Raw genomic sequence first — 15,934 nt, 5'->3', positions numbered from 1 at the left:
TATCCCCAGTACCTAGCTAGCCCGGAGGCACTAGATACTCAGTAGATACTCAGTAACTACAAGGGAACAAAAACATACAGAACTGCAGACAATAATAATGTTAAAACCAAAAGGGAGCCTAGAAATGGAAGACCTTCATTTCCAAATGAGAAAAGGGTCCCTGCAGGCTACTGACTTGTGCAGGGTTCTAGGCAGTAAGATCAGGTTTCTTAATTCACTCTAACACTCTCCATAAAGACACTTTTGTAAAATCAAATTAATAGGTATTCTATTTAAAATTAATTGTGGGTAATATGTTTTACTTGAAGATAAATATCCCTTTGGGAAATCTGATTTTTTATCATTCAGGCAAATCATCACTTCCCACTTGGGTATTGCTAAAATTATTTAAAAATTAACAAGATTGCTAGCCCTAATCTTATAGTTAAGAAGTTTAAAAAATGACATGTGAGCCCCTTTCTGTGATATATTAGCATCTCCATTCAAATAAGGACAAATGAAAGTTACTAGAAACTATAAATTTTGATTTTAAAAAATTATCCTTCTGTACATGTGCTCCCAATATTCTGAAATACGATCTAAGAAATGTTTTTCAATGGATTTACATGATCTTTTTTTCCAATGAAAGCCAAGGGTTTTCAAGTAAAAAATTAGTATGCCTACTTCTTTTCTTCTCTTAACATCAGTGTAGTCTTCAACCTTTATCTATAACTATGGTCATGTGTTTTAGGATTTTAAACACAGTCCTTAACTTCTTTTTACAAAACACAATTCTCAGCTTCTTTTTACAAAGAATTTGTGATAGTGTTAGCACTAATAGCTACGTAAGATAATATCATTATTACTGTTTCAAAGTGGTAATGATTCTCATTATTAAGAAATAAACATTTTCCTAGGCAGCCGAAATATTTGAAATTTTTGTCCATAGGCTGGGGACCCCCAGCTTCCTTCTCCATACCTGTCCTATGGAGTGGGACCGAGGCACAGGAGTTGTTGAAGCTTCATGGGCACTTGGCTTCCACTGTGCCAGATGCTGGGTTCAGTAAGGGCAGCGACTCTGGTTCCCTTTTTTACTTCACTGTTACATCCCCAGTTTTTAGCCCAGGACCCAATATCTAGAAGTTGTTCAAGAAACATGTGTTGAATGAATAAATGGATAATTAATTGTGAAATGAAGGATCAAAATTCATGTATTTCCATGTCTCTCTCCATTTATGATATAGGCTGGAATAAAAATTATCTGTACTACACAGAAGGGAGACCAAACTAGATGGTCCTGAAACATGTTCCTCTCTTGACACTGCCTTGCTTTTCGGTGTTGCAGGACTCCTTGGCCCTGCCAAGCGGGATGCGTGGCTGCAGTTACGGGCAGAGATAGAAGGTCTGACGGACTCCTGGCTAACAAATGCACTGAAATCTTTATCAATTATTAGTACCAGGTAAGTTGCAGTTTCTATACTTACAGAATTGAAGATATACTTCTCATAGCACAACATATATAAATCTTTACAATTCCTAGACCATTTTAGAATTTGAAGGGAACCTAACATTTCACTGAGTCCGGTGACTTTCAATTTTTAGGGTGTATGTGTGTATTTGGGGTGGAGGATGGGGGTTGCTCCTTCTCACAATAACCAGGAGATTCCATCTCTCTACCCTTCTCCTCATAACCACTGATAATCCTCACAGGAAGGTCCCGTGACTTTTAATGCCACCCTGCCAAAAAGAACAGACAGTACTCCCTTGGTGGCAAAGTACATGATGTGAAGGCAAGAGTAAAACTACACTGTTTATGCACAAAGTGCATGTTTTTAAGTCTTTTAGGCCATTATAGATAATATATATAATTTAAATTATATTTATATATTTTAATATATATAACAAACATATATAAAAAGACATATATAATATATATAACAAACATATAAATATTTTTTTATATATTTTAAATATATAAATATTAACTATAAATTATATATTTAATATATATAACAAACATAAAAAAACATATATAAAAAGAAAAACAAAAAAGCAAGAGAAAGCTTCTGCAAAACTTTTAAGTTTTGTGTTGTTTGAGCTAAACAGTGAAATACTGACTTGTTAGTGTAGACAGTAGAAATAAACGCATGTATCACTAGCTGAACATCATGTGCCATAAATGCTACTTAATAAAATAATATAAATCTGGGAAGCAATAGTAAGGTGGGATTGACTCTTTGCACTATCTTATTCCTTAGTTTTATTTCTGAGTTAGATGAATAAATAAAAGCATGCTTAGCAAACATGTGGGCAACACACAATTCAGAGAAACATAGTATTTGGACTGACTCAGGATACAGAAGAACCATGGCAGGGCAAAGGGCGAGTCCAGTACTCAGAACATGGGAGTAAGTGCGGGGGTGTCAAGTCCTGCATTACACAGCTTCTGACTGTGTGACATGACCAGCAACTGTGTTGACAGGAGAAAGTCTAAATGGGGAGAGGAGAGGCCAGTGATTTCCTGGGCCAGGCTGGGGAAGCCAGAACAGAACACTTTGCTCAATTCCAGGCACCATATCTAACAGAGCATGCGATGAATTTGAAGCTTAGCTTCTTCTGTCCAGCAAAGTGGTCGGTGGGGTTTAGGCTGCAGAAACCACAGTTCAGGAACAGCTGGAGACAGGACCCAAGAAGTGTAGTCTAAAGAAGAGACATGAATGGAACAAAATTACTGATTTCAACTGTTTGAGATGTTAGGCTGAAAGTAAATTTTATTTGTCTCTCTGTCTTTAAAGGAGAGAATTAGAACTAATGAGTAGGAATTCTAGGAAGAGAAGTTGTGGCTCCATGTTAGGAAGAATTGTCTAACAATTAAAGCTGCTCTAAAATGGGACTTGCTGCCTTGTGGTCTCTAACTGGTGACACGGAGATGGAAGGTCAGGGAAGCTGGATGTGAGGACTGCTGAGCCCCTGGAACTGTGTGTAAAATGTAGGAATGTGCATGTCTCTGGGGAGGAGGTCAGTAGCTGTCATTATTTCTAAAAGAGGTCTCCTAGATAGTTAAAAACCAGAGATTATTGCATTATTATATAGGTTATGTATTTTATCCATAATGTACATATAAGTTATTATTAAACACATGACCTTAAAGCAACTACATGCATATGTGATTTTAGAAAATAAAAGTATAAAAATGAAAGGAAGGAGAAAAATAACTCATTACACACTGAAGAGTTAAGTACTACGAAATGTGTTAAGTTGTTCACCTACATTACTATATTGGTGATTTTCACAAAATGTCTGGAATATCAGAAAAACAGATGCTTATACGAAACATTTCTGAATGATATGTCAGCCTTTAGCAAAGTTTATACCCTCTGACTCTAGTTCCTCTTCTGTGTATATAGTCAGAGGGCATAATCAGATGTGTAGGAAAATTTTATATGTAAGGTAGCATTGTTTATAATATGGAGAAATCAGAAACCATCTAAGTGACTAAGCTTAACTTGAAAAATGATGGTGCAGCCACATAATAAGAGTAGCTTGCACACGTTAAGTTTTGTTGGGAGGGAGGAATAACAGATAATATGACATAAATGAATAGGTTTATGATATAAAAAATGAAAAGTAGAATCCAAAATTATATTTATAGTATGATACTCACAGGAAAAAACCTGCACACAAACAGAAACTCTCAAAGTAAATGCATAAGATGGGGGGAGCAGTTACAATCTCTAGATGGCTAAACATTGACGGTTTTCATTTTCCTCTTTGTATTTGTCTATATCTTAAAAATGTATATGTATGCAATTTATAAAATATATTCTGTTTTTGTAATTCTTATATATATAATTTATAAATATGTATAATTTTTTAAAAATGATGTAACAAAATATCACACAGTTAAGTGGCAAAACTAAATTTAAAAATGTATCTGTAAACTTTAAAAGCCTGTGCTTTCTTTTGTTCTACTATGTTTTCATTCTATAACATTCATCTATATGTGACATTGAATGGCATCTTGCTTTGAAAATATTATGTAGAACTTTAAGTACCACAGAATAGTAATGTGTTTGTGTATTATGCTTTAAAAATCTGCCATTTTTGAGGAGTTTATGTGTGATAATAGGTAAGTCACTTTCTAGGTTTTTATTCTTCTCAGTAAAATTAAAGATTACGTTGATGATACTTGTTAAACTTCTACCTGTGGAAGTCTTTGTTTCTTTATTCCATGTAGGTTGATAACCTCATCATTAGCTTCTAGGAGTCAGAGCTCTTATTACCTAATCAGGTTTTATAATTGTCTTTGAATAAATCATAGTTTTTCCTTACTCATGATATATCTAAAGAATATAAAACGTAATAGTAAGTGTATGAGGAGCTACGTACGTACATACCCATGAAAAGTTAACACTCAGCTGCTCTTCTAAGTTGCCGTTGAGACCAGGTTTCTGGAAATCAATATAGAGAACTCTAGAGAACATTTTATGGGCCCTAACAAATATATATTAAAGGCTCATGATACAAAATAGCCAATAGAGAAAAATCCACAGCTATATATGCTCAATTTTCCCATAATCCAAAAGGAAGGGCCACAAACCAGTCTTTCTGGATCTCTGCCTCACAATGCCCCTCCTGGTGCTTCCTTTATCATCCCCCAAACTACCATGAAAGAAACTGTTGTAAATTGCAGAACAGGAGATTCTCACTCTCAAAGGGTAGGTAGGGTCTTTGTGGATGGATTAAAACTGAGGCCGTTAAATGCAGTTTGCTCTTTGTTGTTGTTGAGAAGGAGATTCAGGGATTCACTCCTTTCTGTAATAAATAAGAATCCTCACCATTTTTACTTCTTCAGGATGCATCATCTGTCAGCCCTCTGATTAGGACTTTCTAGGCTTCTTCTTGCACAAAATACAAAATTCCTTTTCCTATGTCCACTACCTTCGCAGGTGCTGACATCCTAGGACATGGAGTTCTGTCACCCTAAAAAAAAACTGATCTGAATATTTGTAAAACTTAGACCTAAGCCATCCCATCCCTGATCACCTTCCTATGATTGCTACTCGTTGAGGCAGGTTTCCTTCTCTGAGGTTCCACAGGAACCTGAGGACACCTTTATGATAGAACACATTTCATAATGTAGGTGTTTACTTACTAGTCTCTCCCTGTCTGGTGACCAGGTAGGTGGGCAAAAACATAACTCATCCATAACTTCTCTCTGCCCATTTTTTCCCCTTTCCCCTTTCAGGGATGTATTCCTAGCACCTACATGGTGGCTTCTAGGTAGTAGGAACTCTTCATAAAAAACCATCAGATATTGAAAGGTTAGATTACCAGGGCCATTTATTAAGGAACTGAGAAACCATAGTGATAACTTTAAATAGTTATGTAGTATTAGAAAACAAATGTGCTTATTTCCTCCCTATCTTAGGAGTAACTGCGTAAATGTCTTGGTAACCACCACCCAACTGATCCCAGCACTGGCGAAGGTTCTGCTCTATAGTTTAGGAGGTGCTTTCCCCATTGAGAATATTTACAGCGCAACTAAAATAGGTAAGAACATCATTTCTAACTCTGTGCGATGTGTTTACATCTGTGTTTGGGGGATTTTCTTAATGTGTGTCTCTGCACGATTCCCTCTTTTATCAATTTTGCCATTAGGATTCAAGCAAATTTGAATAGAGCTCAAATAACCATGTCTCTGCACCTCATTGTAAATGTACAAATTTTATGAAAACTTTGCTTAGTGAAATTCTGGACAGAGTACCTGTATAGTTCTGACCCATTACATGTATTTATGTTTTGTTATGGCACGTGTTATTTAAATAATATACAGCATCTCTATCCATTGTATTTAATATTCTAATAAGTATGGATATAGTATTGCATCCTTGCACATGCAGTAATATAGATCTAAGGTAAACATGCTGTTTTGGCATTACAGGGGAGTGTCAAATGGAGTAAACTAGTGTCCTTAATTCCAGAAAAAAACAAAGAATTTCCTGAATCAGAAAACATAATTCATAACACATGAATGGCTGAAAATCCACATTTCCAAGAATGTCCAATAGCAATCAAAGAATTACAGCCCTGTATGTTTGGATTATATCTATCTGTGGAGCCATCTTTGACTTGAAGTGCTTTTCACAGAAAAAGGCTTCCAATAAACTTTCAAAAAGAAAACTTCATCAATTTCTGCCCTCTTGAAAGAGTTAAATGAAAACAGCCTGTGTATTCTGCTGGTCTGTTAAGGAAATGCCTAAGGGAAACAGATGGGTTGTGCAGTGTGCCCTGAGGGTCAACAGACTCCGGCCCTTGCACCTTGACAAGAGCTCAAAATCCTGAAACCCCCTCCCAGAAATAACCTTCCCTGGGCCTTGTGGAGTTCTGGTATTGGCACAGGTAAAAAGAGCCCCCAGTTGCAGCTGTTTCAGGAGTACAGCTGAAGAGAGCCAAGCTTTCACAGAGTAAATTCCACATTGTCATAAGCACTACTATTCAGAGTCCGATACCAATCCCATTCGTTTTTTGCATAAATGTATGTCTTTATGCCAGCAGGAGTAAGGTAGGAAACTTGATTTTGCTTTTTGACAAATAAAATAATATTACCCAGCATAAATATTTTTTCTAGTAATAACAGTATTTCTTTTTATTGGCCAAATTCCTCATATTTAATTTCAAAAAACAATCGTTTTCATGTTTCCCTTTAAGCTAGTAATTTTTGGAGTTCTGAGCTATCAGATTAAGAAAAAAATGCAGAAGTAGCCCTACTGCATAAACATTCTGAAAAGAAATTCAAAGAAAAATGCCAATGATGTAAAAACCAAAGAACATGTAGAAATTCCATGACATTATACTCACAGCTCATTTAAAGGAGACTAGTGTCCCCAGGGCTGTGGCCCAATCACACTGCACCCTTAGTACAATTAATCCGAGCAGACTAGCTCCCAGCCTCTTGAGGAAAGGAGTTGTTTATCAAGGTAAATCCACATCTTAGTATTTTCTCTATCCTTATAGGTGAACCTTTGCTTTTTCACAGTAATATTTTTAGCTGACTTATCTATACTACTTAAAATAAACTAGAGAAAAGTCATATATGTAAATTAAATAAAACTTATAGCTGCTGGTGTCAAGTTGTTCTGATATTCTTTTGATGGACTAAAAGACACTAACATTTTCTGTGGGTCAAATGCTTAACCCTACTGACTTTTTTAGAGTGTGAAACACATTTGTTTAAGTAATCTGTCTCAAGCAAAGATATTATTCAGAGATATTTCAGGGTTTAATAAACCCCAAGATTGCAAGCTAGTTTAAGTGATTGATGTTCAAGAGAAATTAACTCAACACTTTATGAATCTTCAGGTTAATGAATGCAATGGCTGGAGGAATAAGCAGTGCATTGTTTTTCAGGCAAGGAAAGCTGTTTTGAGCGTATAGTGTCCAGATTTGGCACTAACATAACTTATGTTGTGATTGGAGATGGCCGAGATGAGGAGCATGCCGCTAACCAGGTAACTTCACTCTGAACTTTATCTCGTTTATCTTCCAGGAAAAGAAAGTTGCTTTGAACGAATAATGCAAAGGTTTGGCAGAAAAGTAGTATATGTTGTAATTGGGGATGGTGTAGAAGAAGAGCAGGCAGCAAAAAAGGTAACCCTGTCTCAAACAATGTCGGTGTGATACTTCTAATGCAGGCTTTCTTGTTTGCATTCCTGTAGTTTTGCCCAATGGCAGCTTGACACATGATTTAAATTTATAGATACAAAGCAGTAATAGCATGAGAAGGTTGATACTTACATTCAAATGAACCATTTGGAGTCTAGCATTTTTTGCCTGCATTTGATGGGGAATGTAGAAAAATTTAGTTATATTTTAAATGTATATGTGTGTATGTGAGGGTGTGTGTAATCCACACAGATATAATGGTCTATGAGAAAGATGGGAGGAAAAACATTTTTAAGCATATGAAATTTAGCCCAATGAAGCATAATGAGCTCCATAGGCCATCATGTGAATGGCTCAGTTCTTAGCCTTTTCCTCACCCATCCTCTGTGCCCATTGAGTGCCTAGTAGTGAGTGTGCCCCATGGTAATAAATGTTGAGGGTAGATTCCATAGCTGAAGAATAAAAGTGCTAGAGAATTTAATAAACACTATTGGGATGGCACGTATTATTCAGGGCCTTTTGTGCCAACTTGTCATAGAGATGTAGAGGTACTGTGCCTCGGATCTTCTAGAAGAGTGTGATCTGTTTTATTGAGCCGCCCATACTTAACTGAAGCCAAGCAGCTAGCTTTGAACATAAGCAGAAGATCCCATAGCCCTTAGGTATTCAAATAAGCCCCTCCAGCTGGCCCATGTTTCTGAAGAAGAAATCAAGACAGTTAAAAACTGTCCAAAATCAAAAGAAGAATAATATCAGGATTGGCCTCAGACACCAGACCATCAGTCAACACAACACTGAGATCTAAATCTTCCTTCAACTCAGTGATAGCAAAATACCATCTAGCTAGGATAAAAGTGATATAATTTATAAAACAAAGCAATGAAGTAGTATTTTTAAACAATGTCATATCAGCCTCTAGTGTTTTACAGAGAAAGAATGTTGTGCTTATTATCCTGAGGAGTTTGCAAAGCATCATCTAATAAAGCCTTCACTAAATACTTGCATGTGCTGGGGTGTTTACCTGATTTGTTTTCCAATCAACAATTTCCCAGAAAAGTTCATAGAAAGATAGACAAAATAATTTATGTTTGTCATCAGTTAAAATCAGACCACATGGAGAAAGAAGAGCCTCCACATTAGAAGTTTTGGTGAAGTATTAGAAACCATACTTGAAATTCCCCATGCTTTGCCATAACATGAAGAAAGTTGGTGCAAGCTCTGCCTCTCACAGAGCACCCTGGTCTCAGCAGTGTCAGTGACCCAAGACAGCATACTGACCCCAGTGACTTTCCAGATGAGGTGAGGGATGTAGCCTCAAGAAGTGCAACTTTGTTTGCTGACTGCTACTTGAAGTCCTCCAAGTTGTACAAAGTTAAAACATCTCCTGGAGTTTGTCAATGTCCTGCGTCCATGTTGTTTCCATTTTTCATATTGGCAACATAATTATACACAACAAAGAGCAGTGGACACAGCAATAGTAGCAAACATGCTACATGTCTTTTAACCTACCAAGTCTATACCCCAGTTCTCCATGGCTTGAAAACCAGACCAGAGGTACCAGTAGGTACACCTGTTTCACACATCAAACTTCAGGAGGAAAAGGCAGGACTCCAAGTGGATAAGAACGTCGGTTAGAATGCTATTTCCAAATGGTTGTTTATGTAGGTACAGTTTGGTGATGGTGAAGGCTTATAATTCTATTTTGAAACATAGGTGATTGGTTTCTCTAGTAGCCAGATGCATGCTTTTCTTTGGATGTAGCTGTAATCGCATGTGCAGAGGTATAAAGTACTGTTTTATTCTTACAAATAGATCTGAGCTGGTTGAACAAAATCTTCTAGGCAAATTTCTACACTGTAATTTGACCTGAGAACATCATTTTTTTTGTAAATTTAAGAAGAAATGTCAAAGCTTAGAAATACTAATGTATAACCACACTTCCCTATGTGTAATATAATTTTATGTTACATGTATTTGTAATTTTAAACGTTTGGAAGCCACATTTTTACAAAAGTAAAGAGAGACAGGAGGAATTAATTTTAGTAATATATACTTTAACCCAATATACCCCAAATATTATTGACTCAACACCTAATAAATATAAAAATTATTCATATGATGTTTACATTATTATTTTATTTTTTTTACATTCTAAGTCTTTGAAATTCAGTATGTATTTTGAATTGGACTTGCTACATTTTCATCACTCAGTGGTCACATGGGGTTAGTGGCCACCATAGTGAACATCAAAGAATTATATAACAAACTGATTATTATTTTAATGATTAATTTTTATAATAAAATGTATCTCCATGTTACATGTGTATATGTATTTCCATTATATATAAATACATACTCCATACATATATATTATTTAAGATGTCATCAGCCCAAACTTACAAATAACACTTTGGCTTTGTTAATTGCTATAGCACCTTATTTCTTTTTCATTATGATCCACAATGGTGCATTTTTACATGTTTTTTTCTTAATCATACCCCTCCATGATATGTTAACACCATGCATATGCCGATACTGATATATCCTTGGAGATCCACAGACCATTGTAATGTCTAAGAATTGTTTCCCTACAAGAACCCTGAGGTGTACATCACCCCCTTTGAGAATGGATGCTGGGGTGCTTTTTCTCAGTCCCACACTAGTGAAATAAATCAGGTCAACTCTCCTGACTAAAGCTATTACTTACCCCTGACAAGTAAGAAATGTGATCATCCCCACATTTTTTCCTACCTTATATAGTCCAGCTTCAGATTATTTTTTACACAGGAAGGAATTTTCCCTCTTCCTCTGAAAAAGACAAAAAGCCTTAGACTTAGGAAAGCCTTGGGCCTGTCACTTTTCGATTTTACTTTTAACTGAGAGATGGGCCTTAAAGAGTTATATAGCAATTAAAACTTTCTTTCCATTAGCCCCATGGCATTTTGATGCTTACCCCAGATGCTGATGTTAGTAATATTAGGAATGTTAGCATCCTGATGCTGATGTTCATAATGATATTTTCCAGAATAAATACTAAACTACTTAAGAAAGCTCACTATTTGCTTTTATTATCAATAAATCCAGTTCAGATCTATTTCTCTGTTTTTTGACAGTGCCATATTAATGCTACCAAGCTTTCAAATATGATCGTCCCTTCTTTAAACTCCCCCCTTTGAACTTGGGTGAAGTATGCATCCTTGTGTATACTGCTGCTTCCTTGAAACAATAGTTATGATCTTTCTCCATTCCTCCCTCTTCTCTCTCCCCTCCCCCCTTTCTTAACCACGCAGCACAACATGCCCTTTTGGAGAATATCAAGCCACTCAGACCTCTTGGCTCTACATCAAGCACTGGAATTAGAGTATTTGTAACTGTATTCACTAGCTGGAGATCCGTTTTTTTATATTTCAAGTACACTGAATTTTTATGTGTGATTCAATGCCTCTGGCTTTACACATATAAATTGTCTTAAAGAATGAAATCATATTTGGAATGAAAATTCCAGAATGAAGAATTCAGATTGCTGAATGGAATTACACTTTAGTGCTACAGAAAGGAAGCTCTATGGTCTTATATTTACAACACTTTAATGGTTTAAAAAAAAATTCTGTGGAGGTTGCTGGTACACACCAAATAAGTCCCAACTGGAATTACTAGTCTTGGCAAAGAACTCTTACCTGGCAAAGCACCAGCCCTCGCTCCGTCTGACAAGGTGGTGGTCAACGACATTCCTCACAGTGGGAGACCCTCTCAGCCCTGAGGTTTGAATCTGGCTTTAGCCTCCCTAGCCCAGAAAATCTGAATTGGAATGCACTCAGACTGTATAAGGACAATCCTATCTAGACCTGTAATTTGTGTAAATTATTGATGGAAATAATTTACTGTGACTTTATTAGCAGCTGACTTTGAAAGTGGATGCAATTTTTCTTTCATTTGTCGGGAAGGGGAGTGGGAGGGGAAATGGGAATCTAATAATGTCTTCTTTTTTAAGTTTGGCAAACAGAATGTTCATACTGATGTGTTGTGCCTTAAAGACAAGAGGGCGTTTGTGTGTTACAATGTAACTTTGGTTAAAATCTCTGTAGATAATGAAAAACAAAAAAACCTTTGTGATCATTCTTAAGATGACCAAATTTAAAATTTAAGCTATCAAAGCTTACTACTGCATCAGCAAGAAACTATTTGTTGCAATAAGAAAACAATAAGAATAAAGGAAAGCTTGTGTTTTATTTGGGTTCTTAATAATTCCAGGAATTGTATGAGGCAACTATTTGTGCATCCAACTATAAGCAGAAGGTTTGGGAAAGATTGTGGGACCTTTATATAGAAAGTGAAATGTGTTGAAGTCTCGAATACCCTTTCTACAGTTTTACTGGAGAAAACTATGGGCCATATTCATGACAACTTATGCTATTTTGAGTTTGGCATTTCGATATGTGTAAGTTGCAAACAGGAAAATATTTTCACAAAAAGCATAAGCAAATGCCACCCAAACCTTCTTACAATATGTCATGAATGTGGTTTAAAATTCACATTGAGTGAACATGGCTTTAAATAAAACCAAGTGCATTTAATCCCAAGGCCATTGCAAAAATGAAATGTCATCAGTAGTGGAAGGTGAATGCCCCAGGTGGCTTCTTAGGAAAGAAACAAATAAATGAAAATCCTGCCTAGAATATCATAAAATAAGTTAGCAAGCGAGCCAGATCTTGGCAGCACTACTGAAATTACAACAATGAAATTGTACCTGGTTCCTGTCTTAACCCATCAATCCAGTTTCTCTCCGTTGGAGACCAGGGTACCTTGGTTTCTGCCCCTACTTTCACCGCACAATGGGCTGCATTCATTGCAAGGAGAACCTGCCATCATGGTGTTTGCATGTTTTTTTTCTTGGTGTGTAGCCCATGTTAGAACATGATGCAGGTTCTCCTGTTATTTTGTATGACATGATTACCCTTATGGGGATTTAAGACTTCAAGATCTAGCAGCATTTTCCTGGTGTCTACACCTGCAGTTCTGTGTTTAAAATGTCCTAAGGTGGACCTGGATCCGGCTGCTAGTCCAGACCCTTAAAAGAGGCTGGTCAATGACAGTTCATTATCTGAGACTACAGTGGCTCCCATACAGTGGGTGCTTTGCATACTGATCACAACATTCACCATGGAGATATTTTATTTTCTAGGCTATAAACCTGTACTACTTTACTGAATGCCAAGGCAGGTTTACATTGGGCAAAAAAGAGATTGAGATTCAATTTTGCAAATTTTAAGACTGATTTCATGACACACACCTTCTTCTTTAAATTTTGTAGCTTTTGGCTACCTCTGCCCCAAGTACTGTTGCAGACAGATTAGAGTTGGAATATTTTTAATAATAATAATAATCACAATAATAATAATAATAATAAATCTTAATTTCTATTGGCCTTTAGCTTGAAAATAGCATCTTAAAAAAGGGCTGCATTGATTTTGAATACTTAATTCTATTTTGCACACTAAAACCTTAAATATGTATTACTGTGAATAAAACAAAATTACTTTTACTGTATAGTCAGTTTTCTTAAATGATAGAATTGTGGCATTACATCTAAATTTTTCATTCTTTTTCCTATCAAACAAGCAAGGCTTCTTATGCTGCTAAGCCTGAAAGTACAGAAAGGAACAGCCCTTCAAAGGGCAAAAAGGAGGGTCACAGGCCGTGTCATCTAGTACTGTTTCCCATACACGTCTTCTCCTCTGTGTGTTTGGAAGAGGCTGCCAGCATAAACCCTAAATGCCAGGCTGACAGAGGACAGCAGAAGTTGTTTGGCCCAACAATGGTACAGGCTTGTCATCTGGATTTGAGTTCAAACTAGAACTCTTCTCTTCCCACCATAGGAACAGAAGACCCTCTTCCTTTCTGATCTAAAAAAACAAAAACCAACCAACAAAAAAACAGCCCTTTGGGCAGCTCCTACATTCTTTTGACATATAGAATGTTGTGCCTTATTATAAACGAATTTGGAAGATGTTCCATCACTGAAATGGGTTTTGCCTACCATCTGTACAAAGTTGGCATATCACTAGGAAAGGTAGGCACCTTGCATTGCACCTGAAAATCATCAAAATGGGTGGCTGGGCTACAACATCATAGCATATATGCTTACATCACTATTAACCATGCAAAAATTTGCAAATCAAATTGAGAGGCAAAAGCTTATTTTCAAATCATGCAGTTCGGCCATAAAAAGTAGAAAACAACGCTCTCAAAATGTTTTTCCCTAGTCTCTGCTGAGCTAAATTCAGAATAGTATCAACAGCATGCTCCAGTATGAAATTTTTTCTCTCTCAAAGCACATTTGTTTGAGACAAGCCTATATTCTCAGTGAGTATGGCATTTAGTATTTGTTTTAAAAACAAACTTAAGCATCATGAGCCAAAGTTGCATTTTGACTCCCAACTATGGTATCATTATGGAAGTCTCACAAAGGAAAGGGTTTCTATTATGTATTAGTAAAGTATAGATTATTGGGGCCTACATAATTTAAAGAAATGTAAATTAATATTAAAAGCTTGTAAAAATATGTACATCTTTACTATTTCTCAATAAATACCTTTGGAAATGTTTTTCATTTTCTTCACCCTCCCCTATTGTAGAATTTTGTTGTGTATCTAGCTCAATTCTAAATTATGTGAAGTTTGTATTTAGATTTCCTGATGAATTCTTCCCTTCCTTTGTTTGTGTTTGAACTTCATAATTGGCAGTCGACACAAGCTGAGATAATACACAGTAAGATGGCGCTAAGACTGAAAGTGGGCTGGTGGGCTGAAAAGGTAGGAGTTGCAGTTTTCTACATATAGGTATACATATATGCATATAAAGCATGTATATGCATACACATGTATAAAGCATAATGAGGTCACAGTTCAGTAATGATGAAGTAACACCTTTTAGAATATTTAGGCAAATGAGAACATGGTTTGTAAGTAGCTTCCAAGAGTGATAAAATTGTGTTTTTGTGAAATAGATTTAACAACTCCTTATTCTCTTATGTATAGTATTCATTTATTTGCAAATCTCTTGTTCAAGTGCAAGTCAAAGGGAAATTTTAGACCAGCCTCATTCAGAACTTTCTAGAACATAAGCCTCCAAATTAATGAATAGGTCCCTGGTTCTAAAATGCATACACTCCCACAACATTTCTCTCATTCTCTACTTTACTGTTACATAATACTTAATCCCCAAAGATATCATTATTCAACATGTTAAATATTTTATTAATCTTTTGTATTGGATGAACCACCCACTGAATGTCTGCTCTGTGAAAGCAAGGATTTTTGTTTCATTTTGTTCACTGCTGTATAACGAGTACCTAGGAAAGTGTCTGACCTATACTGGGCACTCAAAAAATATTTGTTGAATGAATGCATAAACTATAGGAAAACACTTGTATGACCATGGTCGGGAATTAAAGAAATTTAAAATGGTATACAGTTAGATATTTTTTAAAAAAAGGAAGAAAGCATTCAGGAAAGTTTGGATCAGAACCAATATAACTTTTTACAGTTTAACTGGAGTGTTTGCTGGCCTAATAATTCATACAAACACAGAGCACAGATGACCATAAGCAAAGATGTACTGGAAAAGAAGATAAATGAGCTAAGAATGATCTGGGGAAAAAAAGTTTGCAATGAACAAACGATTGCTTCCTCTACACCCTTTTATTCTTTAATTTAAAAAATAGTATGCAACATCAGTAGGTTAGTCGATATAAACTATTCAAAGCCACAAAATACCATGTGAAAATAAAATCTATTTTAAAAGCCTGTAGTTCATGCTTCTGAGTCCCAGAAATGAAAAGAAAAAGAAAGAAATGAATGATTTCCCTTAACTAGCAAAAGGTAACCATTATTTAATGTCTGTGTGTGGTTGGAATTTTTTAAAGATCAGTTTTTGGATGTAGTGGTATAAGAGTACATATACTGTCATTTATAGGTCACTACTCACAGACCCCTAAAATCTGACTGGACCAAAATCAATTCTGGGGATGTACTATGGTCAACAAAATGCTCCTCAGAGCATCGAGGGGAAAACTCTTCCAAGTCATGACTTTGAATGCCTGTGCCTCATCCAAGAAACTTCTGGGACTGTGTTAGCACACAATTTGAAAAATATCCAAACATAATATGCTAAGGGATCTCCGTCACAGTGGATATCTCTACACAAGCCAGAATATTATCTTCCCTCCCAGGAAATACTTTTGATCAGGGCCTTTGGGGATGCTGTCTCTGGGGCTAACAGGCTCAGTTTC

General features: G+C 36.1%; 1 protein-coding gene across 13 annotated transcripts in view; it reads left to right on the top strand.

The window, feature by feature from the left end:
- EYA4 (EYA transcriptional coactivator and phosphatase 4) overlaps nt 1–14,423 on the top strand; it is a 288,859-nt gene extending 274,436 nt beyond the window's left edge. For 6 of the 13 annotated variants that reach the window (XM_036903751.2, XM_036903760.2, XM_036903757.2 and 3 more), the window contains 4 exons: nt 1,325–1,439; nt 5,411–5,532; nt 7,529–7,629; nt 10,935–14,423. In XM_036903751.2, the coding sequence (XP_036759646.1) occupies nt 1,325–1,439; nt 5,411–5,532; nt 7,529–7,629; nt 10,935–11,015 (419 nt within the window). In that variant the 3' untranslated portion in view covers nt 11,016–14,423. Of the gene's footprint in view, nt 1–1,324; nt 1,440–5,410; nt 5,533–7,389; nt 7,491–7,528; nt 7,630–10,934 lie in introns of all 13 variants that reach the window. The other 7 variants (XM_036903755.2, XM_036903761.2, XM_036903754.2 and 4 more) reach the window with 5 other exon arrangements.
- Nucleotides 14,424–15,934: the final 1,511 nt, after the last annotated feature.

Source organism: Manis pentadactyla, chromosome 12, assembly GCF_030020395.1.
Source record: "Manis pentadactyla isolate mManPen7 chromosome 12, mManPen7.hap1, whole genome shotgun sequence".
Taxonomy (NCBI): domain Eukaryota; kingdom Metazoa; phylum Chordata; class Mammalia; order Pholidota; family Manidae; genus Manis; species Manis pentadactyla.
Note: the sequence above shows the minus strand (reverse complement) of the source record. Positions and strands in the feature narration are given on the sequence as shown.